This window comes from Penicillium coprophilum (assembly GCF_028826855.1).
Source record: "Penicillium coprophilum strain IBT 35676 chromosome Unknown utg000005l_segment0_segment0, whole genome shotgun sequence".
Classification (NCBI taxonomy): Eukaryota; Fungi; Ascomycota; class Eurotiomycetes; order Eurotiales; family Aspergillaceae; genus Penicillium; species Penicillium coprophilum.
This window is the reverse complement of record NW_026622724.1, coordinates 801,251-824,397: the sequence shown is the minus strand read 5'-3', so window position 1 is coordinate 824,397 and position 23,147 is coordinate 801,251. Positions and strand designations below refer to the sequence as shown.

Sequence of the window (23,147 nt, the reverse complement as noted above, 5' to 3'; positions counted from 1 at the left end):
ATTGTGCACATTGCGGCTGGTCACATTCTGCGTACATTTTGTATCACTACATGCCTTGACAGGTACGAGCCGAGCTGAGACCTGAGACCGAGCTAATAAGCAAGAAACCCTCAAAAGAAGAGCCGAGTATGGTGTCAACGGGGTAGTGGCCACGCGAAGTGCGGGCCTTGTAGGGCGGAACGGATAAAACCTTTGCACCAAATACTCCTAACGTTCAAAAATGATATTTTGCGGAGTGTTCGAGAGAAAACAGAAACAAACTCGACGATCTGTTTTTATTTCTGATAGTCCACTCCACCCACGTTTCACTGCCACAACAATCCTCACCGGTGCAGGGTTTGAATCTCAACATTTCCGTGCTATAGATGACGGTGTACTATAACGTACACAGACCCTATACTCCGGACAGTAGTGAGATTTGCGGTGTACACTGTACATCCCACCATTTACACCCCACCAAGGTGTCGAATAGGAGGAAATGACGATGTGCGTCGCCATCAACTCACTTTGTTTTTTTTTTGTCTCAAGGCTTGGGCACAGATAGGCGTCTGACCAGTGAACAATGCACACAAACATAGAGAAATACAAGAAAACGCAATGTTAGATAAGGCCGTGTATCACAGCGAGAACAGGAAAGTCTAATCAACCTCGCGATCAAAACGCAGCAATCCGAAGCCTCCGCATATCTTCCCCAGGACCGCTCTGTCGGTGCTAGGCAGGAAATTCCACTGATGTAATATAGGTTAAGAATGACCGTCACAGTCTAGCAGTGTACAACATACATCCAAAAAAAATAATTATCATACTAAACTAGTTTAGCCAAGTAGGTTGCGATGTGGGGGAACTGGAGCCCGGCGGTGTCTCGGACTATAGGAGTCTGAATGAAATAAACTGCTTTTTTTTGTACCCACCATAATCCATAATCTCTCGGGACATGGAATTATTATTAAATATGAATGCCGATTAGACAGAAATGGATCACCCCCTTTCCACACCGTGAAAGATTCAGGAGAGTCTGTCATAGGTAGATTGTAGTTGGGGCAATTAGAAGTTCCCGGTCCTTTTAGGGCTCCCGTCCAACACAATTGAAACACAGATCGTCCCCGTTTGGCCGATAACATTCCCCAGGAATTCCGAGGATCGTCCAATGATATTGCGCGACGGGTTTCCGTCTGGCAATCATTCCGCATCGTCATCTCGTGGTAGGCAGCTCTGTATTTTGATAGGCACTTGGGTATTGAAGTAGTACCTAACTGTAGGGGCATGCCTAAAGGAAATGAGCAATTGTTTCCATGGTATTTAATTTCAAAGGTCCTCCCCTTTTGCTTTCTCTTCGCTAAAGAATCCTTTGTTGCATTTTCTTTTGATCCCCTCAAGATCTCAGCCTCATTCCCGCTGATTTGTGGCTCATATATACACTGGTGAGTCTTGGAATTCTTTTACTCTCACCCAACTCTACTTATACGCTCTCCCATTTCCACATCACATTTGGTATATTAGCGGTCACAATTTGAATTCGACGTGTCTTTTGATCAATATGTTAATCCTTGAACAGAAAAAGCAACGGAGAAGAAAGAAGAAAAGATATCAAAATTACGACATACTTCGATTTGTTACGGAGCCATTGTATTACCAACGTTACCGAACAATACGAGTATTCAGTACAGCATTTCCCATACCGCATGCTACGTCTATCGTAAGTACTCCGTACCCACTGCAGCTTCAATTCGCGGAATTGGCATTCATTGATTTAATTATTTTTCTTTTTTCCCCCACCCCCTTCAGCCCGACTCTTTTTCAATAACTTCCCTCTCCTTGAGACAGAAAGGTTTATACTCATACGATAAGGACAACGCAGGTCTTTTCCCTCTCGCATGATCAGAACTTCCGCGGTTTAACCGACTCCAAAACTTGCATACGGACTTAGTGGCCACCACGTAACCGTGCAGCAACTGGATCAGCTCGCAGTGATCCTTAAAAACGGCACTAAACAATTTAACATCAGCGAGCTCCCCCAACTTGGCCCAGTCGCAGATTGTTCGCTTTTCCCCTTTCGACCGCCTGCATCCACTGCGTTGGCAACTCTGTCGCAATCCCCGATTTTCCTCGCATTCTCCTATCCTAGTATCGTTGCGCCGAGGGAAAACATTCCCTGCACTTTAGCACGGGTATTCCCTTCGCCTGCCGCATCGCTAGTCTCCAATCGCACCCAATCGCGCGCCGCCTTTGTCTGACTAGGTCAATCTTTGACTCTTAGTAACTTTTCTCGCTGCTACTGTCTATTTCCGCAAGCACCCAAAGCCGGTTCTTGGGGCTCTTTCCTGATATCTGGTAACGATACCTGCATACGCATTGCATTCAGCCTTTGCCTCGTTTTGGCGCACGCCCTTCAATTTCGCACCGGTTCCGCGTCCCCTTCCCCGAGCCACTCGGTGCTTCCACGATCAATTAGTCCATATCACAACACCCCCCCGCTTCCGGTGCAGAGCAGCAGCCTCCCCCACGCACCGGCAGATCGACACGCATAAGAGAGGGGTAGCATTGGTATCATTGGAAGAACACACAGAGAATCAGCCGGGCTCCTAAAGAAGCAAGACCAGAACTTGCGCTCCACTTCCTTGAGGCTGGAAAACATTCCCCGGTCGATTTCGTTTGTGACGTCTGTCCCAAGTGGTTAGCACCGGCTGAGCATATCCCTCGTTGGAGATTGGCCATTGCACAGGGCCAGTGCCCTTTGCAATTGTTATCAGGGACCTCATTTTTTTTTTTAATCGCTCAACTCTTCTTTTGTTGCGATTTTTTTTTACTCTTGTGAGCTGCTCTCCGGCAGGGCCTCCGCATTACACCCAATCCTGGCCAAGATGCAGCAAAGTTCGAGAACGGTGAACTTCTGCTGAGGACGTGGCTGAACAATCATTTTCTTACCGTGTCAGAATACTCTACTTTCTCTTTTGGCTCGGATCGCATAACAATCCTGACAGGCGGCAGCCTTGCGAACCTTGACAGTAGGCCGGTCCAATACGCTGTTATCCATTCGTCCATTTCTGAGTCCAGGTGACTCGGACGTTGGCGCGATATCTCACAGGCTCAGATTTCTTTTCCTATCGACAGCTGAGCTGTCGTCTTTGATAGATAGTCGTCATGGCTTATGCTACTACTACCTCCCCGACACTGGATGCCGACACCCAATCCAACTTAAAACTTGCGACATCTCTCCCTCAGCCGACCTCTCTACAACATGTTGTCACATCATTACCACCTGGCCCTCTCCAATCTTCTGCACCTTCTTTCACCTCTTCTCCGACCTCTACTCCCACCTCTTCTTTACCTGCTCCCGGCACACCCTACACTTTCACCCCTACTGGCACTCCCCTACATCCTGCTAGCGAGGGATACTGTGGCCGAATGAATGGTCCTTTCCTGCCTACGCCAGGCCCCCTCGAACTCGGCGAGTCTATAATGGCCGTTCCCGGAAATGCAAATTCCTCCAGCTTGAATGACCCTGCTGTGTCCACCAAGGCGCCAGGCCTAATGAGACGAATCTCAAGAGGCGCCGCCAACAAACTCACCCGTAGAAGGCAGTCTACATCCCAAAACGACAAACGAGACCGAAGCACAGGTCCCATCATCATGCGCCGGCGCAGTGATAGCAAAACTGGCCCTCAACCTGTCCGAGACAGCGCCATTGAGTCGAGCAACGATGATGAATCTGGCGAAGCCTTGGACAATCTGGGCCCATGGGCTGGCTCGGAGGCATCCAGTCTTCGCAGCGAGAGTTATATGAATATGACTCGCGAAGCTGCTCCCGTTCCAGCGGTTGCCGTCGCGCCCAAGATAGACTCTGCTGTGCAGCGAGGCACAGTCCTAACCAAGGTAACTAAGAAACGCAGGAAGCAAGTTCGTTTTTTCCTAGACCTAGATGCCGCCAAGGTTTTTTGGGATGTCTCCAACCCCGCAAAACGCTTTTATATCGATGATATCAAAGAAATTCGTGTCGGTGCCGACGCTCGCAACTACCGCGAAGAACATCAAATTCCGGAAGATTTGGAGCGCCGATGGTTCACCATTGTCATTGCAGACTCGGACCGCTCGAAGGGTCGAACAGTCAAAACCTTGCATCTCATCGCGCCTAGCGACCGTATTCTTGACCTGTGGATCACCACTCTTGAGCATATTTCTCGGTACAGAATTGACCTCATGTCTGGTCTCGCAGGTTCGAGTCAAAGCGAAGCGGTTCTGCAGGCACACTGGCAGCGCGAAATGTCGAGACTCTTCCCGCAAGGTCCTCCTCCAATAGAGGAGCAAAGTCTTGATCTCGCCGCTGTGGAGAAGGTCTGCCGCAGCTTGCATATTAACTGTTCCAAGAACATGCTTCGGGCACAGTTCACGAAAGCTGACGCTGCCCATAACGGCAAGTTGGATTTCTCCGAATTCAAAGATTTCCTTCTGCGTTTGAAGGAACGAAAGGATGTCAAAGACATATTCAAACTTCACACCGCAAAACCGAAGGAAGGCATGACCCGGGCGGAATTTTTGACTTTCCTTCATGAAGTGCAAAACGAAGATATTGAATCTGACCGAGTCTACTGGACTGCACTGTTCGACAAGTACGTTCGGCGGGCCTCTAAATCTCGCACCCCTTCTGCGGAAGGATCGGAGCTTCCTCCACCTGTGTCGCGGATGAACCTTGATGCATTCGCTGCGTTCTTGTCTTCTTCCAGCAACGGGGTCTACGCTTCGCGTGCTCCCCAGTCAAAATTCGACCGGCCGTTAAACGAATACTTCATCTCGAGCTCTCACAACACTTATCTCCTGGGCCGCCAAGTGGCTGGTGCATCAAGCACCGAGGCTTATGTCAGCGCGCTTCAGCAGGGGTGTCGTTGTATCGAGATCGATTGCTGGGATGGCGCTGATGGACGCCCCATCGTTTCTCACGGGCGGACTTTAACAACTAGTGTTTTCTTTGCAGATTGCATTACTGTCATCAATCGATACGCTTTCATCACATGCGACTTCCCTCTTATTCTGTCTCTTGAGGTGCACTGCAACCCGGAACAGCAATTGGCAATGGTCAAGATCATGAAGGAAACATTCAAGGAACGGCTTATCCTCGAGCCCTTGATGACCAACTGTCATATCCTTCCGTCGCCCGAAGAGCTCAAGGGTTTTATTCTAGTCAAAGTTAAGACTTGCGACGAGACCCAATTTGATCCCCGCCAAGGAAACGCTGGCTCCGTCGGCACCCACGGCCGCAAACGCAGTGCTAGTACGCCATTTGTGCGACCAACACCTCCTGAGATGAACAGCCTGCCCCTTCCCTCACTCTCGAGTCCTCCTACGATTGGTCCGGTCGACAGCATCGGCCCTTTGGTGTCGGATAGGCGCTCGCTTACTGCTACGAGCATGAGCAGTGCAACTGAGGACAGTGACGGAGCGCTAGTGTCTGTTCATACCGACAAAAAGAAAAAGCGGCGCCAGAAAAGCAAGATCACCAAGCCTCTCTCAGACTTGGGTGTCTACACTCGTGGCTACAAGTGGCACAGCTTCTCGTCCCCAGAGAGCAGACGATACAACCATGTATACTCGTTTGCCGAACGATCTTTCGAGAGCATCTGTCAGAGTCACGACAACAAGGTTGCACTAGAGGCACACAACCGCAAGTACCTCACACGGGTGTATCCTTCCGGATTCCGACTTCGTTCATCCAACTTTGACCCGAACAAGTTCTGGCGTCGTGGTGTGCAAATGGCCGCGCTTAACTGGCAAACCTACGACATCGGCATGCAAATGAATCAGGCTATGTTTGCTGCTGGCACTGATCGCACTGGGTACATCCTCAAACCCGAGAGCCTTCGTCTCCCGGCTGTTGGTGATGGAAATCAGAAGCGCAAAATGGAGCGCAAATTGATTCGATTCTCGATCGACGTCATTTCAGCACAGCAACTCCCTCGTCCCCGCACTATCGGACAGGACGATAGCATCAACCCCTACGTCGAGATCGAGATGTTCAGTGCTGATGATCGTGGTCAGAGCTTTGTCCTCGGCGAAGGTGGTATGGATGCCTCAGCGCGCAACGGTATGTCCGGCATCGGGTATCCGCACCGTCGTCGCACCAAGATTGAGCAAAGTAATGGCTACAGCCCCGTTTTCAATGACAAGTTTAAGCTGTCGCTGGAGACCAAATATCCCGATCTTGTATTTGTCCGATGGACGGTCTGGAGCTCAATGGACGGTCGCAGTGCGGGCAATAACAACAGCGTGCAGCTTGCCACTTTTACCGCCAAGCTCACCAGCCTGTCACAAGGTTACCGTTACTTGCCTCTTTACGATGCCAGTGGCGATCAGTACTTGTTCTCGACGCTTTTCTGCAAGATCTCAAAGGAAGATCCCATCGCTGTTCAGCGTCTGGACCTCGAAGAGCTCCGTGCCGAGCGCATGGGTATTTTGCGCCAAATCGGCCAGACTGTCTTCAAACGCTCCTCGTCGGCCGAGCGCGAAAGGGATCAAGCACAGGACCGCAGCGATTCTCCCCCTGAGGACAAAGAAGGCTCTCCTAACCTGACACCCACTGTGTCAACAACAACGTCAAACTCATCACTCATGCAATGAGAGTGGTATCACATCTTATCTCGCCGCCTCGATGTCGACCACTGCAGCTTTGCGCTGGTCTTTCCTCTCATCGTTCTCTTCGATCTGGAATCTTGTTTCTATCCATGTCAGCATCAACCAAGGTTCCGGCGTTTGTCTTTATACTGCATCATATCTCACTCTTTGCTCTCATATGTACTTACCTACATTGTCGGACGTTTTGTTTATTACGCCATTGTCATCCATACCCGTCACAGCGATACCCCCCCAAGTTGCTTCCAGTTTTCTTTTTGCCATTTACCGTTGGTATTATCTTGTTCATTTTCCATGTCCTGTCACTTGTCTGCGACAAATCCGGAAACTGACCATCCGGCTATGTATTCGACTGGGAGATTTGTTTGTTTCGTCCCATCTTTTCTTCTCTCTGTCTTTTTCACTTTGTTTGTTTGATCCAACTTATATCTTTTATTGTCATCACATTTCTTTTGTTGCGCTATCTGTCCGCATAGGATTTGGGGGGGAATTCGATTCCGTCATCATCATTGCATTTGAGGGAGTCAATCACACCGGAGAATATATAGGTGGCTGGCTCACTGGATCAACTCTTTTAGTTCATCTCGTTTTATCATCATAGCATAGGGACTTTGGATTTTTCATTTTTAGGAGGCTCTCACAGTTGATCTGTCAATTCAATGATATCATCTTCCACGCTCAGATACCACTTTTATGTATATCCAGTCTTCGCACGGATTGTATGAGTTTTTGCTTTTATCTGACAGATTTGTTGAACGAGTGTCTTAAGAAATAGAGGGCTTTCTTATATATGTGTGTAATGATTGGCCTGAGGCCCCAACACGTGACCTATCTTATTACTCGATCTCATCGAGTCAGCGCCAAGGGACTTTTCTATCTCCAGCTTTCTCCATATCGAAGCATAGATTACAGCCGACCAATCACAACCACCGCTAATATTCATTTTGTGGGGGCTAGCGGGGCCAGTATTCCCAAGGATGCCATCCTTTGCCGATAACGACGGCTTTCTTGACTTTTTACTTGAGCTGATTCGGTCATGATAGGCGTATACTAGCTCAGGCCATGCAGCTGTTCCTACCCCAAGGCTTGGTCGGAGACCCACAGCCAACTGCTCTCTTATCGCACTCGGGGAGAACAGGATTCAATCCCGGGTATGGATGTGATATGGTCCAAATCATTCCACGTGGGCGATGTTATATTATACGACTTATCCCCCGTCTTTGTGCTTCTTTTTCTTCTTCCCCGCATAGCTTTGTATAAATACTTATTGTTTGCTCCGCTGCCCTTCTACTAGCAACTGTTAGCAGCTACAAGTCTACACGTCCAGCCAATATGTCCAAACTCAAATGGATTCTCAACAAGGTGGCCGTAGAAGAAGAGGCGGGACTCACCAATGCCCAGATGATGTTGACCAACAATGATTTACGACCAGGTAAGACGATTTAGATTAATAGACTCTCAGTTCCTCCCTTTATCCATCACCCTCGGCGTGCCCTACAGAGAATACAAAGACTAATCAATGAAAACTACACTACAGTCGAACCCGAAAGACGCCAATGGAAGTGGATCAACTTTATTGCTTTCTGGATTGCGGACTCATTGAACATCGTTAGTATATCGAAATGGTGCCCAATAAATCCCAGCACCATCTAACACAAAATATAGAACACATGGATGATCTCCTCCTCGATGATCGTCGACGGTCTCTCATGGTGGCAATCCTGGATCTGTGTTTGGGTCGGATATTTCGTGGCTGCAGCTTTTGTGTGTCTGACTGGACGGATTGGTGCTGTCTATCACATCTCTTTTCCCGTCACAGCTCGAGCTTCATTTGGAATATGGGGCTCTTTATGGCCCGTTCTCAACCGTGTGGTGATGGCTATCATTTGGTATGGCGTGCAAAGTTATATCGGAGGTACGTATCTTTCCGATCCGGTGGAAGTATGCATACTTATACATTGCTAGGCCAGTGTGTGACTTTGATGATCGAGGCTATTTGGCCGAGCTACCGCAACCTTCACAATGGCCTTTCTGCCAGCGCCGGCGTCGACACCAAGAACTTCGTCAGCTTCTTCCTATTCTGGATGCTCTCGCTTCCAGCCTTGTGGTTCCCCGTTCACAAAGTCCGCCATTTGTTCACCGTCAAGGCAGTCTACTCTCCAATCGCTGCCATCGCTTTCTTTGCCTGGGCCATCTCCCGTGCTAACGGTCTCGGCCCGATTATCCACCAGCCTAACACCGTCCACGGAAGCGATCTTTCATGGGCAATGGTGAAGGGAATCATGTCGTGCATCGGAAACTTCGCAGCACTCATTATGAATAACCCCGATTTCTCACGATTTGCACGAACACCAAAAGATGCTGTCTGGTCCCAGCTATTGACTATTCCTGTCGGTTTTGGCGTCACCTCCTTCATTGGAATCATCGTGTCCTCCTCCTCATCAGTCATCTTCCACGATGGCTACACATGGAACCCCCTTGATCTCCTCGGAAAATTCCTCGATGGAGCCAGCTCCGGTCAGCGCTTCGGTATCTTCGTCATCGCCACCGGATTTTCCCTAGCCCAGCTTGGAACAAACATCGCCGCCAACTCGATCTCAGCAGGAACTGACCTGACTGCACTACTGCCCCGATACATGACCGTCCGACGCGGTAGTTACATCTGCGCGATCGTCGGTCTAGCTATGTGTCCAGTATGTTCTCCCACTTTATTCAAATCCCCCAATATAACCATGGCCAAAATTAACAACATCTCTAGTGGAACCTTGTCTCCGGCTCAAACAACTTCACAACATACCTCTCGGCCTACTCCCTCTTCCTCTCCGCCATTGCCGGTGTCATGATCTGTGATTACTACATCGTCCGCAAGGGCTACCTAGATATCAAATCTCTCTACAGCGCCAGCGAGTCAGACCCTTACTACTACACCTTGGGTTTCTCCTGGCGCGCCTATACCGCTTACATCTGCGGCATTCTGATCAACATTGTTGGCTTCGCTGGTGCTGTTGGATGCAAGGTCCCTATTGGGGCGGAATATATCTACAATGTCAACTATTTCACCGGTGTCATTGTTTCCGGTGTCGTGTACTTTGCTCTGACGTGGTTCTTCCCCGTTCCTGCGACAAGCGCTACCTGGAATGAGGTTGACGTCGATGCCGAGGATCTCTCTGTTGCATATGGGAAAGATCCTACTGACTTGGAGGGTCATGGGTATGCTGATCGGAGGTCGTTTGATGATGTGGCTGGGTCGGATGATCGGAAACATCCGAGTACTTTGGACAGGAAGCTTTGAGCGGGCTTGGGTCTTGGTTTATGGACGGCGTTCTCTTTCGATATTGGTTTGCTGGTGCTATTGCTATCGAGCGGGCTTGGATATATATAATTTTTTCCCCCTATTCGGGATATATTTACGATGAGATGACAATTGATTGCTTCCTGGGTTGATAGGTTCCAGAGATGGGCCTCCCCCGGACTATCCTCTATGACCCGGACTCTACGATTCCATCAAACATACTAAGTTGAAGCAGACTGCATGTCTGTGAGTAATCAGTAATACCCTCACGTCTGCATAGTCTGAGTAGCTAGGAGAAATATCAATATGAGCTCGGGTGTTCTTGAATTAAATTATGTCTCATTCTCTCATGGGACCAAAATCTGAAATTACTGAAGGCAAGCTTTGAAAGTGAAGGGCCAGGACATGTTTTCTATTCAATCATGTTTCCTAATTCAAAAGACGGGGGTACAAACTCAAGAAAACACCTCGTTCGGTATTGGTGGTCGTTTGGTGAATACCGGTATACCAATTCTTCTCTGGGCCGAAGACAACCATTCATTGATGGCCTCTTGCCTTCTGTACAATGTATCGTACACACTTGGAAGTCATTCTTTAACGGCGCAGAGCATCTCTGATAGGGGAGTCACCGCGGCGGAAGGAGGCTAAGTATAAGTTAGCTCAGTCATCTGTGAATCTTGGAGTTGGGCAGGCAGGCTCGGGGAAAAGCGGATAGCCGGGCCACTGTTGAGGGGCTGCGAAGCTCGAAGCTAAAAATTTCCGAGCAAGCAGCCTCTGCTCAAGCCTAACGGAGCTTGTTCACAGGGACCCCAAGCTCCAACTTCACCAAAGGCCCTTGTACAAGCCCGCAACCCAAATGAAATATAGATATGAACATACCATCAGCCTCTTCCCAAGCACGACCGGCACCGAAGCCGAGACCAACCCACGCGGGCCAAGCTCTGCGCTTGAAGAGGAGCACGGAGAAGACAACACCGAAAGACAGACCGAGGGAAGACTTGATAATCACAGAGGAGATGGCGCGGTCCCACTAATTGTATGACGTTGAAGGTTAGCCGCGGGTTCTCTCATTTTTGCTCCCAAATCGAGACAGTCGTCATATATATCAATAGTATGACTCAATTTTGCGATCTCTCTCAATTGAAAATCCCAGCTAGCTCATACCTTCTCGTTAAGCAAAGCTTCGCTGACGGGCTTGGTGGCGCGCGCGATCGCCCCGGGTTGAGTGGATTCGGCCATTGCGATAGATCTATTGGGGTGGCTGTTAGCATCTATTGAGCCGGAGCTAAACCCGGGCAGAACACGAACTAGTTGCAATGATGTGGAATTATAGAGGTGAATGGAGGCGTGTGGAGTGCAAGGAGTTTGGGAGGTTCGGCGGACCGAGTCAATTCGACCAAAGGCGGTCGGAGCAATCCGCGGTTTTTCTTCTTTTGGACTCTTTTTTTTTTTCTCGACAAATAACCACCACCCTCTCGAATAATTTGCTTTTTTCGAGATGCCGTCGATTGCGGAGGTAAGCTCAATATATCTTGAAATACTCGAAGACTTTTTTCTGAAATCTAATGTGTTGCGCTTCCACAGCGTCCGCGCTCATCGCAAGAGGCGCTACTCCGCCTCGAGAAGGGCACCGCCAGTCCGACAACCCAGATTCACGAAGCGGCACAGATTATCGGTGTGGATTTGACACTATGTGAAAGTCACCCGGAAGTTCACCGAGATGTTAAGATTCAAACAAACGCTACCCCGAAGGAGGAATGGGTTCTGCGATGGCTATTGAAGAGACTGAGAAGTGGGAAGAACTACAGAGTGGATGCGGCTTCGTTCCTCTTATTACGACAGCTCATCGACCTGATTTCGCCTAAGAACCTCGCTGCTATTCTTAAAGATCAAAAATTCTTGTCGATTCTATGCGATACATTTGAAGATTTGGAGGCCGATATCTTTTCCGGTCTGGGAAACAGCATTGCAACCCTAAGTTCTGACTCCGACTCGAGTCACACACTGTCTGGATCCCCGACACGAGATGATCGCCGCGGAAACCAAGGGAAAAAACGCAAGAGAATGACAACTGAGAATGACCCAGACGCCATGGATGTGGATATGGAGGAGCAACGTCAGAACCCCGCAGCATGCTTCCTCGCCTTCATTCGCGCCTTGGATTGTCTACACGGATTTGTGACACTTACGCACCGCACAACAGGCACTGATGGGGTGGCAAACTCTCATTTGAAGCTTGCGCTGAGGGGTGAGCCCGAGGCTGTCGCTATGCTGCTAGGTCGAGCATTCCGGGTAGCTGCCGTGGCTGCTAAGCAGTTCTCGCATGAGGGGACAACAACCGATCTTCAGCACCTGCTGTACGTGTTCCCTGCGGTGGTGGAGCTATGGGAATCGAGGTCTTACCGCGAAGATGATATGGACAACAAGTCCAGCAATGAATTTTTCGCGAGACATTGCTTCGCTCACGCACTTAGGCTCCAGATTTGCCTTCGGTCTGCCAAACTCGACACGGACGAGCGAGCCACTCTCCTGCATGCGATTGAGCGCATTCTTGCCCTTCATGTCTTACTTCCCGCTCGTGCAGCATTTTTCGAGCGTGGAGGCTCTGGCATCGATTATTCTCAGGATGAGCCCGATTGGAGCTCGGTCAAACCAGTGACTGATACCTTCAGGCCGATCATTCGCGAGTTTGCTGTGGCCAAGGAGAACAAAGCAAGCAATGAAGCTTGCATTCATCCTTGGCGATCAGTGGAGCTTCTCCCTGAGCTTTTTGACAACGCCGTGCGTGCTGTTCCTCGAGATGTGTTCCGGAGACAGACACATGAAGCTCCGTGGTTGGAGACTTTATTCGTCGCTGTTGCAGAGCTAGCGTTCTCTACTGCAAAGGAGGAAGACTTCGCTACCTTCTCTTCCAAGTTTATCTCGGTATTGGAGCACCTCCTCCAGATAGCTCTCGACCGAAAGGTTGGTCTTTCTCTTCAGACCATTCTGGCGCATGCCAATTACACTGGTCTTTTCGAACAAGGTCTTGAAAAGGTTCAATGGAATGTCACGGCTCTGTTTATTAGTCTCGGTGTTGATATTTTCCTGCCAAACTCTGGTTTGCGTGATTCACGTAAGCTTCTTGATGCGTTGCTCGACAAGGTTCTATTGCAGTGGCGCGAAAGTGGTTCTCGGAAACGAAGGGACTACGACATTATCAAGAGCAAGATCGTGTTGCCTTTGTTGCGAGGTTTCGCTGCCGCAAGAGACTTGCCTACCTTCATGGAATTGTGGCACAATCAACTCGTTATTGTGGAGGAGGCTCGCCAGGTTAACAGCAATTTGAGTCTGTTCTCGGTATGGGAAGATGATGAGTTGGCGGACGCTTACTCGGAGCTGATGCGAACTGCCCTCACCGAGACGCATATTGCTGCCCAGATGCGTACAGCTGCTAGCGAGACGCGAGCCGAGAATGGCAAGGTCGCGGATACCCCTCAGTCTTACGCCAAGTTTGTTATTGCAGAGGCAAGCTTCCGTGGCCGAGTCTCAACATTCCCGGAATCTGAAGAGATCTTGAAATCTCTCCTGGAAACCATCACCTCTACTCTGTCGTCGAAACAAGCTCTGCGCTGGAGATGGCGTCTGTGGCGCTTGGTTCGGAATCTCCTAGAGAATACCCTGGAGTCAGCCGATAGTACTATGACAGGTGCAGTCACTCCTTTGGTAGAAGTCGCCGCCAAGACTATTCACCGCAACCACAAGGACCTGACCAAAGTTCAACTCGCCCCTCTCGAATCATGGGAGGCTTACCGGTTTTCGATTGTCGCAACTAAGGCATACTCAAATGATGAGCAGTCAGGCTCATTCGTGAAAGCCACCAAGGATGTCATAGAACTCGTCAGCTCCATCTCAACCAAGGATGCCAAGAAGTCGATGAAGGCACCCTGGGATGGCCGCACAGAGACTGTGGATTCCAAAACAACCCTCGGTCTAGCTTACTTCCTGGCCCTCGTCAGGGTTCCGGAAGTCTGGGCTCTTATCTCTTCTGAGGATCGATCCCGTCTGTTCCGTCACATTCTATCCCTGGCAGCTGCTCAATACCAATCGTCGTCGTTGCCCTTGGAGGCTGTCGCAGAAGAAGCAAAGTTCCTCCAGGCGTGGGCGAGCGTGGTCTGCCACGAATATATGCTCAACGCTCCTTTCATTGTCTCTGATCTTGCCCTTCTACTCAACGAGACCATCGAGCCAGACTCCTCCAACCGCAAACTGCTTATTGAGAGCTTGCAGAGGGTTCCGGCGCCGCTGATCACTCGGGGGTTGAGGACCACCATTTTGAACAAGTTGCAAAATGTCCTCCTTCAACAGGACAGTTCTCCCAATGTCACAATCGGAATGATTACTATGATGGCGAAGTTGGCTGCCATGCCAAAATGTGATGCCGCACTGACCAGTGACTGGGATCCCATCTGGACTGCTGCTCGAGCTGTACCATTAGAGGGTAGCGACCTCGATCTTCAGATCATGAAAGCATTCCGAAGCCTGCACCGCGCGATCTCAGCCAAGCTCCTGGTTTTGTCTGAGGATGACCGGAACAAGATGTTCAAGAAACTCTTTTCCCGGGCAACAAAACAAACCGCTAAAATGAAGCAGGTGGATCGTGACTCCATGGCCTGTTACCTTCTGAGATTGACTTTGTCCGAGCTCTGGGTTCACCGCAAGCAGCTGCAGACAGCCTTTTCGGAGGAGGAACTTGCCGCTTGTCGCCAGAAAGTGTTTGACTTCGTGTTGGCTGACATGAAACACGTGAAGGACCAGTGCAGGAAGCAGAAGATGGAGGAGACAATAACCATTATCAAGACTATCGATGCTCTGGAGGATTTCGAAGATCTAGCCACTAACAACGCCGAAGTGGAGAAGTTCCTGACCAAAATTGACAATTACATGGAAATGACCGTTGATTCGGAACCATCCCGATTAATCCGTCGCCGTCTTCTTGCCACCAAGGGACCCGAAGAGAACATCACCCAGCCGGTCCTACAATGCGCCGAGACTCTTGCCCTGCAGTCTCTCTATGCCGAGGACCAGCAGCTCTTCATCCGAACCACCACCGAACGCTTCCGCTCCATGACCGTGGAAAAAATTACCCAAACAATCTGCGAAGTCCGCGGACTCGGCTTGGTTGGCGACAACGCAGGCTACAGACTCCTAGTGCTCTACCTCGCCGTTTCCTCGCTCCCACCCGTCGAAGACAAAGAGAGCCCCGCAGCACGCGAGATCTCCCTCCTCTGCACGTCCCTCACCGAGGCCATCGTCCAAAGCACAAGCATCGACCAATTCTGCTTCGCATCCGAATGTCTGGACCTCCTCCTCCGCATCCACACCCGCAGTCTCACCCAGTGCAACATTGACAGCATTCTCGGCGCAATCGCAAGCGCCTCCTCCAAAATCGGCCCCCAGATCTCCCCAGCCTACGCACCAACCATCTACACCCGCCTGTGCCGACTAATGGGCGTTGTCCTCAGCCTCCAACGTCTCAAGATCGGCGGCCGCTTTCATCTAGTGGTAAACGCCATGCAGCGCCTACTTGGCTGTCTCTTCGCTCGGTCCCGGAAACGCGGTCGCTCCCGCTTCCAACCCACCCTCTCGCAGCCCTTCTGGCTCGCTCCGCTCGACGCCTCGCACGCGACCTACTACACCCGTCTGCTTACCTCGCTGTGCGACCCTACCGTCTCGGCTGTTCTGCGTCCCCAGCCTGGTGCTTCCCGTGAGGCCCTGACTGATCAGACAAAGAAGGCGAAGCGTATTGCGGGCCAGTACTTGCAGTATGTTGTTATGGAGTATGCGCAGTGTTCGCTGCGTGGATCCCTTTCTCCGGAAGTCAAGGCTGCCATCTTGCCTGGTCTGTATGCGGCTTTGGATGTCACGTCGCGTGAGTCTATGCGTGCGCTTAACGCTGCGCTGGATGTCTCTGGTCGTGCGGTGTTCAAGTCGCTCTATGATGACTACCTGAAGTTTGGAAAGTGGAATAAGGGTTGATTGGGGATTTGTGGCTGTCCTTTGTATACTATCTTTTGCTTAAGAATTATGATATCCCCCAATGCATTGATGATCATCATATCAATTTTAAAGTAAGATGGATGTAGATACAAGTAATGTCCCGATATGTCCGGGGTTTAAAAGGTAAGCAGATGTGACTTGGCACTCGGGCATCACTGGCTTCTACGCCAATACATGCCCTGTCTGGTTTCTGTTGATTACGAGCAAAGCAATGATGCACAAGACACTACAAGAAAAGTTGAATAGTAAGGACGATTTGACCTAATCAGTTACATCCAAAGAGGTAATCTATTACTGTGGCCGTCTAGAGCAGAGATTCTAGATAGGGTATCATGGGAGGTCATAAATCATGCAAGGTCAAAAAACAGCGCGAAAAAATGAGGTGAGAAAGATGTTGAAAAATCATCAAGCCGTAGATCATCTAGATCATGGAAGTCTCCAGAGTGCGCGGACTGAGGCAGGGCACAGAAACATTGTCAAATACCGGGATCCGCGAAGACTGAGACATAGCGGAACTTGTGTGGGAGGCATGGCGCGAAGGTTGGGTTTGCTTGTCCGCTGTGTGGGAAATGGGGTACTCGGGGGTAGGCATGTCCAGAGAAAGGCCGTTGTGGCCGCTGTGTGTGAGACAGCCAACACAGCTGCAATCGCTGCCACATTGGCAGCTGCCTGTCACGTCTGAACAGGCGTTTGGTAACCCGACTGGGTATTCCAGGGTGTAATACTCTGAAGGATGCATCAACTGCTGATTTAGCTGGTGATTTGCCGACAGAGGGGAGGAGTAACCGCTGGGTAGGGTGGAATTTGGGTCTGAGTAGCTATCAAATGGAATCGGCTGGAAGCCATGGTCCATTGAAGAAGTATTTTGCATGAAGTAAGGGAAAGGAGTCGAAGGGGTGCCTCCCTGATAAGGTGAGGCTTGGTAAGGGTTGATGACTTCAGGATTCTTGTCATCGCCGTTGGAGGTGATTATGGCACCCATCTCTTGGACGTGCTTCCGTGTTGTGGTGTTGAATGGATGAGCAGCGCAGCCAAGGCACTGGCAGTCTTCTCCACATCTACAGTCGTGACAAGGATCGCCGCCTGGTGGGACAGTGTAGGAAGGCTCGACGTTGTCGGGCATGTATGAACCCATGGAGGACTGTGTGATGCCAAGACCGCTCATCGAGTTGGAGTATGCTATAGACGGCGGCGAAGTGGCACCATATGAGATTCCGATTGGCGGTACTTGGGGCTGAGAATGTGGTGGCATCATCCCCATGTACCCATTATGGAGGCTTGGGTGTTGAGGATGTGCGTGGTGCATGGTGGAATGCATGTAGTCTCCATGTGTGGAGATCGAGGAATTTTGCCATGGAGACATTTGGGGAATGGGGAACTGCATGTAGTTCTGGTTATTCCAAGCAATAGGTTGTTGAAACTGCTGCTGGTCGGACTCAGTGTACACAGCTTGGTTTATCGTAGAAGGGCGAGACGCCCCGCAACAAGATCCACCATTTTGAGCCGGTGTAACGGCCGCCGTAGGGGCTGGAGTTGGCGTAGCTGGCTTCTGCTTTGACTTTTGAGAGCAACAGCTTGATACTTGGGGAGACTGCGAGTCTTGTCTGGTAGTTTCTGTAGGCGATGAAGTCTTTTTGTTTTGTGTAGACACAGTGGGAGATTCGTGGGAACCATTTAACCTGGGCTGTGAAGAGAAGTCTGAAATCAAGTTCGGCGTTCCATCCTCGAGCTTAACCTTCTCTGGCATATTTTCTAATGCCCGTGCTATGTTTCCAGGCGCTGCTTGCATAGTACTTTGTCTTCTTCCAGACTTTTGAACTTTGCCCGGTGCTGGTGACGATGTTGAAACCATGGAGGATGGGGGAGACTGAGTTGAGTCATTGGCATCCATGGGGACTTTATAGAGCGGTCGACATAAGCATGATGAACCTGAAGCAAGTTAGTATAACAAACACATGTGTGGTAGTTTGGTGACAAAGACATCTCTACCTTTCGGAATGCGGACCATCACGGCATATGTCTTCTGACAACTGCAAGTTCCTTTCGGGTGGGGGCATTTTGCAAGAGGACGCCCGGCTTTGGGGACCTTCATCATAAGTCTGTCAAAGTGTTGGCATTTTGACGATCGGTGACCTCGAATGCATGGTTCACTGGTGTAACTATTTAGCCTGGTTTCATTGACAACATACGATATATTCCTACCAGGACCACTTGGCACCTTCTTCATCAAGAGGCATATTGGCGAATAGATATGTATGATTCCGTCGAAGTTAAGATGAGACGCAAAATTGATTCGTAATGTCGCAACCGTGTGTCGCAGAACCCCAACGGTTAGTCGATACCCCGCGCATGCGATCGCCCGTTTCCGCTAGGTCCGTGAGACGCCTCGTATTTGGCGACAACCTAAGCCATATGTATGCGCGTAATGTCAAAACGTCGTTCGAGAGTGGGCAGATCGGAAAGGTGGAGTCAAGACGGAGCGAAGTGGAGGTTTTGGTTTCTTCGTCGAAGCGGGAGAGACCGGGCTGATGTGATCGCAACAGCAACACCATCAAATATGAAACCAGCACTAAGATATCGAGTCAATAGGATCCGAGTCCATAGATCGCAAGTTCAGGCGATTCCCAAGGGGAAAATGGGAAAAAGAGGTGCGGGGAGGTACGGTACCTGGGCATATTAGGTAATGCAGTACCTTCCTATTCGGGCTTGGCGCGTCGGAATTGTTTCGATGACGGCACTTGGGGACACTTTTGGCGACTTTGACGACTTGGGACTTCAAACTACCACAATGCCACCTAAAGCCGATAGTCCAGAAGAGTCCAATGCCAGTCCTTTCTTTACAATCCCCGCTCCTTTGAAGCGCCTCTTCGACAAGTTCCCGTTGACTACCTATCCCGCCAACGAGATCCCTCAACGCCTTCGACCGCACGACAATGTTAACCAGCTGTATGTGTTTGCCGACGCATCTGGCGCACGACATGGCCGACCCTCATTCAATCCTCAATGTCTCAAGTGGCAGGTTTGTACTATCTATACGCGCATTGTCGCATGCAAGGACGCGTGTAGCCGTCCCTGTCGGAACCATACTGATCGGCCTCGCTCTAGGCATACTTGAAATTCGTCGGGATTGACTTCGAGATCACCTCCTCCAACAACCATGCATCTCCAACTGGCTCCCTGCCTTTCCTCCGCCCCTCGTTGCCGGCAGACACCTTGAATCCGATCCCTTCACACAAGCTCCAAAAGTGGGCTATCGAACAAGTCCACTGCGAGGAAGAACAACAATTGAACCTGCGATTCGAGGTTTATGCCTCGCTATTAGACAACCGGATACGCAGCGCTTGGGTAGGCCAATAATCCCATCAGAAACAAAACCTGGACTCGAAGGAGCTGACCGTGTCCGTGTTCAGTTATACATGCTTTACTTAGACAGTGAGAACTTTGACGCCGTCGCACGCCGACTCTACGTGAATCCCACAACCTCAAACTCGATTGTGCGCGCCGCTCTAGGACATCAACTCCAGCAGGCTGCCCGCGATGAACTCTTAAAGACATCGCGCTACATCGACGCCGCTGATCTGGAAGGCGATGCGGGTGGCGCATTCGAGGCGCTATCCACATTGCTCGGCGAGGACGACCACTTCTTCGGCCGACCAAACCCGGGCCTTTTCGATGCCAGCGTCTTCGCCTATACGCATCTGATCCTGGACGATACCCTAGGCTGGAAACGGAACCGGCTAGGACAACTGCTCAGAGAACATCCCAATCTTGTACAACACCGTGACAGATTACTGAAATTTTTCTAAATGTATAACAGCAAATCATGGCGTTGGATTTGAACTCATTCCAGAACAAAAAAGATAATATCGCTCCTGATTGACATATCGATCTCAACCTCTCTTAACAAAACAAACCCCAAACCAAACCCTAACCCCAACCCATTTCTTCGCCCTCGCTCCCAAAACCTCCCCCAACTGCTCATCAACTCCCCTAACAACAACCCCATCTACCCCAGCACCATCAACCTCCTCAACCTCAAACCCAGCCCCCCTAGCCGCATCCAAAACATCAGAAATAGCATAACAATAACTCGTAGGCCGAATCTTCACCCCCCTCCCATCCGTAAACCCCGCCTGACTGCGCATCCCCATCTCAGCATGCATATTCGTCACAAGCAAATACCCACCAGACCTCATAATTCCCGCCGCAGCCTCAAAAAACCGCTCCAGCGGAATATGTTCAAGCACCAGCGTAGATATCACACCCGCAGCACCCGCTTCATCCAATGAAGGCGGCAGCTTCGTTCTTGATACAGGTTGAAGAAGATCAAGGATACCGAGCTCAACATCCATCTGCGTTGTGCTTTTTGCATACTCGCGTGTGGCAGTCCGCGCTACGTCTAGCATCCCCCGCGAGGCATCCAATCCGATTACGGTGAATTGACTGGCTTTATTGGCTGTGGATAATGCGGAGAGAAGCTGGATTGTGTTGCGGCCGGTGCCGCAGCCTAGATCTACTAGGGTGGGGCGGGTTGCGGCCTCTGATTCTGGTGGGCTTGGCTGGAAGCGGTTGCTTACTCGGTCGATGAATTGGGGTAGTAGAGAGCGCATTTCGATTGTGTCGAGACGTTGCAGGAAGTTTCCATCTGTGTCGTAGACCTGCTTTTTGTTAGTTTGGGGTTTACGAGGTACACATGGTGTATAGACTATCATAGATGGGATCTAGATGATAGATGATAGATAAATTGGCGATTGGATACGCACTCACCTCGGTCCATTTATCGTATGCTTCTACCGTGTCCACATATTGCGTTTGCTTTGAGTCTCCGGGAGGCTTTGTAGCCAGCAATTGTTGAATCGTCTCCATTTTGGATATCGAGGTGATTGTATATTTCGGGGGTGTTTGCGGGGATATATAGAACTCGATCCGCGCTAATAGTTGACCTTTCTCCACTCTGGACATCTGGAGTATACAAAATAGAGTCCGTGCTACACTGACTCATACGTGAATGACTCATATTTATCAATATTTATCTATGTAGATGGAAAGAATAGAGAGATGACAGCGGGAATAACCGACAGACTTGATAGCCCTAACACCAAGTCTACAAAGCCTAGGGCTACACCAACTACGAGTACGAAGGAATATTGAGAATCATCAGGAGTATATGACAGTTGAGTTTAGTCACAGAGAAGAATCGTCCACATTCATGTCACCATCAAAGAGACAAGGAAAGCGTGAGGAAAAAGCCAGGGGAGAGAGCACACTAGGTAGGGAGGTCGACAAAGTTCTAGAGAATTGGTGTAAAAAAATAATGGGAAAGACAGGCCAAAAGAGGGCGAGACATCAGTCCAGGAAATCGCAAAATTGCCGTACCGGACGGAACATAAGTCAAACGCTCGTAAATAAGAGAAAAGGAAGTAAGGAGAAGAGAAGATAGAAAAAGTGTAGAGAGAGAAAAGAGAAAAGAAAGCACCAAGTAATCGCAGCGGACATCGCGCATAATTGGTCATCAAGCAGTGAGTGAATCAATCGTCGCCATTCAAGTCATTTAGTAAACCGTCGCTCCGAACGGAGCCGTCTCCTTCAGGTCCTCTACGAGGTCTTCCACATTATTGAGATACCTCCCCAGTAGGGCCTGCTTCTCATCCGTCGTGCGTGTATCGCGGTTTATTTTACTCGCAGCATTTGCCGCGGCGGAGTGCGCACTGCGCGAGAAGGGAGCAGAGGAGAGTTTGCTCGGGCTGCGCTGCAGACCTGGCGGGGAAGACATCGGTGCTGGGGTGGGGGTCTCGGGCATCAAATAGAAGTAGAGGAATTCGACAAGCTTCAGCTTGACTTCTCGCGAGGTGGCGCGCTGCTTGAAGAGTGATGTGACAGTGAGGAGGCCATCTAGGTCCTCGAATGTGCGTGTGTTTGATGGGCAGTCCAGTAGCGCCGTGACGAGTGTGAGTAGGGTTGCTGATTGCACGGCTGGACAGTTGATCGGATCGAGTAGGTCGAGGAGGAGGTTCATGTAAATCTCGCGGGCAAAGAGGGTGCGCGAGCCGCGATGGAGGAGGAGGGCGCCTTGGATTAGATCCAGTGTGCAGACGATCAACATGTCATTTGTGCCGTTGCTTCCTCGGCCTAGAAGGTGTTCGAGGCAGGATACCAGGCGCATAGCAACTGAAGTATATGGTTAGCCAAATTGTCGGGTAGAAATTTCACAAGACATACTGTTCCATTGAAAGCTTTCCTGCAATTTGGAAAATTCTCGAAATGCCGGATCATCTCGCAAGTTTGACAAGGTCTTTGGCACGGGCTGGATATCGGGGGAGCGTGATCTCCGGTCCGAGACAGGCTTAGGTTTGGATAAACAGATCTGTGCCAGTAGTCCCTCGACCTGGCGTAATCCTTTGCGGATTTTGCTAGGCTCGTATGAGGAGAGGTAGTCGAACGAATGGGCTAATAGAGCCTCCATTGATAAATCAGATGCGAGATGGAAATCAACCGCTATCGAAAAAAGAAAAGCAAATGAACATATCCTTAAATGAAAGGTCAAAGAGTGAGTGGAGAAGGTCTAGGTGGATGAGGTCAGGCCCTTCCAAGGTTCGGCGGTAAATAAAGCACCGTTGCCCCAGGCAACTGGTCAATAACCAAGGAACTCATCACATCGGGGGAACTCTTAGCTCTTTTTCTCCATCAACCCTGGCGTCATATTCGACTTTAATGTTAATTATAGCTATAGCGTACCTCGAGCCCTAGTCCCTGATGGAAATACAAGTTTTGACCTTACTCGGTTGCTATAGCGAACAGTATATATTATCTCCTATATCCCTTGAATTGTTAATTTCATATCTTCCTACAGGATTGCTTATGACCTATCAAATCATATGCTCCCTTTTATCAATAACATTGAAAATTGACATATCTCATTTGTCAACCCTATCCCATCCCTGTCCCCAGGGCTGAGGGTCCTGCAGGTGCCCAGGCGTAGCCGCTCGCTTAGTCATGAGCCTCGGCATCCACCTGGGCACCTGACCTGAACATACCAGGGCCATGTGCACGTGTAAGTATATTGTGCTCCGTATACATCTTGCGATACCATTTTACGATATATATTAGTATTCTTGTACATATATGAATATACGTTGTCAGCTGTCGAAGTCATCTACGCTATCGCGTAGCTCCCGGACTCACATAAGGTTATGTA

At 49.9% G+C, this 23,147-nt stretch overlaps 8 protein-coding genes across 8 annotated transcripts; 4 read left to right on the top strand and 4 right to left on the bottom strand.

Annotated features, from left to right (window-relative positions):
* Nucleotides 1-3,141: 3,141 nt before the first annotated feature.
* On the top strand, nucleotides 3,142-6,609 carry N7500_007893 (putative 1-phosphatidylinositol-4,5-bisphosphate phosphodiesterase Plc1; the record flags this gene model as incomplete). Its single annotated transcript, XM_056679037.1, has 1 exon — nucleotides 3,142-6,609. The coding sequence occupies one exon, from the start codon at nucleotides 3,142-3,144 to the stop codon at nucleotides 6,607-6,609; it is 3,468 nt and encodes a 1,155-aa protein (XP_056529409.1).
* Nucleotides 6,610-7,953: 1,344 nt separating this feature from the next.
* N7500_007892 (nucleobase cation symporter-1 family protein) lies at nucleotides 7,954-9,913 on the top strand (the record flags this gene model as incomplete). Its single annotated transcript, XM_056679036.1, has 5 exons — nucleotides 7,954-8,053; nucleotides 8,159-8,229; nucleotides 8,287-8,536; nucleotides 8,587-9,314; nucleotides 9,380-9,913. 5 exons carry the CDS (start codon nucleotides 7,954-7,956, stop codon nucleotides 9,911-9,913), a joined length of 1,683 nt encoding a protein of 560 aa, XP_056529408.1.
* A 594-nt stretch (nucleotides 9,914-10,507) lies between these two features.
* On the bottom strand, nucleotides 10,508-11,152 carry N7500_007891 (MICOS complex subunit MIC10; the record flags this gene model as incomplete). The annotated part of the gene is made up of 3 exons (XM_056679035.1): nucleotides 10,508-10,557; nucleotides 10,793-10,943; nucleotides 11,078-11,152. 3 exons carry the CDS (start codon nucleotides 11,150-11,152, stop codon nucleotides 10,508-10,510), a joined length of 276 nt encoding a protein of 91 aa, XP_056529407.1.
* A 259-nt stretch (nucleotides 11,153-11,411) lies between these two features.
* Nucleotides 11,412-15,931, top strand: N7500_007890 (ribosome biogenesis protein URB2; the record flags this gene model as incomplete). Its single annotated transcript, XM_056679034.1, has 2 exons — nucleotides 11,412-11,429; nucleotides 11,498-15,931. 2 exons carry the CDS (start codon nucleotides 11,412-11,414, stop codon nucleotides 15,929-15,931), a joined length of 4,452 nt encoding a protein of 1,483 aa, XP_056529406.1.
* A 442-nt stretch (nucleotides 15,932-16,373) lies between these two features.
* N7500_007889 (copper fist DNA-binding domain-containing protein) lies at nucleotides 16,374-18,189 on the bottom strand (the record flags this gene model as incomplete). The annotated part of the gene is made up of 3 exons (XM_056679033.1): nucleotides 16,374-17,881; nucleotides 17,942-18,102; nucleotides 18,155-18,189. 3 exons carry the CDS (start codon nucleotides 18,187-18,189, stop codon nucleotides 16,374-16,376), a joined length of 1,704 nt encoding a protein of 567 aa, XP_056529405.1.
* Nucleotides 18,190-18,635: 446 nt separating this feature from the next.
* Nucleotides 18,636-19,758, top strand: N7500_007888 (putative mitochondrial outer membrane protein (Sam35); the record flags this gene model as incomplete). The annotated part of the gene is made up of 3 exons (XM_056679032.1): nucleotides 18,636-18,971; nucleotides 19,058-19,297; nucleotides 19,363-19,758. The coding sequence occupies 3 exons, from the start codon at nucleotides 18,636-18,638 to the stop codon at nucleotides 19,756-19,758; spliced, it is 972 nt and encodes a 323-aa protein (XP_056529404.1).
* An 84-nt stretch (nucleotides 19,759-19,842) lies between these two features.
* Nucleotides 19,843-20,818, bottom strand: N7500_007887 (class I SAM-dependent DNA methyltransferase; the record flags this gene model as incomplete). Its single annotated transcript, XM_056679031.1, has 2 exons — nucleotides 19,843-20,610; nucleotides 20,720-20,818. The coding sequence occupies 2 exons, from the start codon at nucleotides 20,816-20,818 to the stop codon at nucleotides 19,843-19,845; spliced, it is 867 nt and encodes a 288-aa protein (XP_056529403.1).
* A 685-nt stretch (nucleotides 20,819-21,503) lies between these two features.
* N7500_007886 (cell division control protein 14) lies at nucleotides 21,504-22,415 on the bottom strand (the record flags this gene model as incomplete). The annotated part of the gene is made up of 2 exons (XM_056679030.1): nucleotides 21,504-22,120; nucleotides 22,172-22,415. The coding sequence occupies 2 exons, from the start codon at nucleotides 22,413-22,415 to the stop codon at nucleotides 21,504-21,506; spliced, it is 861 nt and encodes a 286-aa protein (XP_056529402.1).
* Nucleotides 22,416-23,147: the final 732 nt, after the last annotated feature.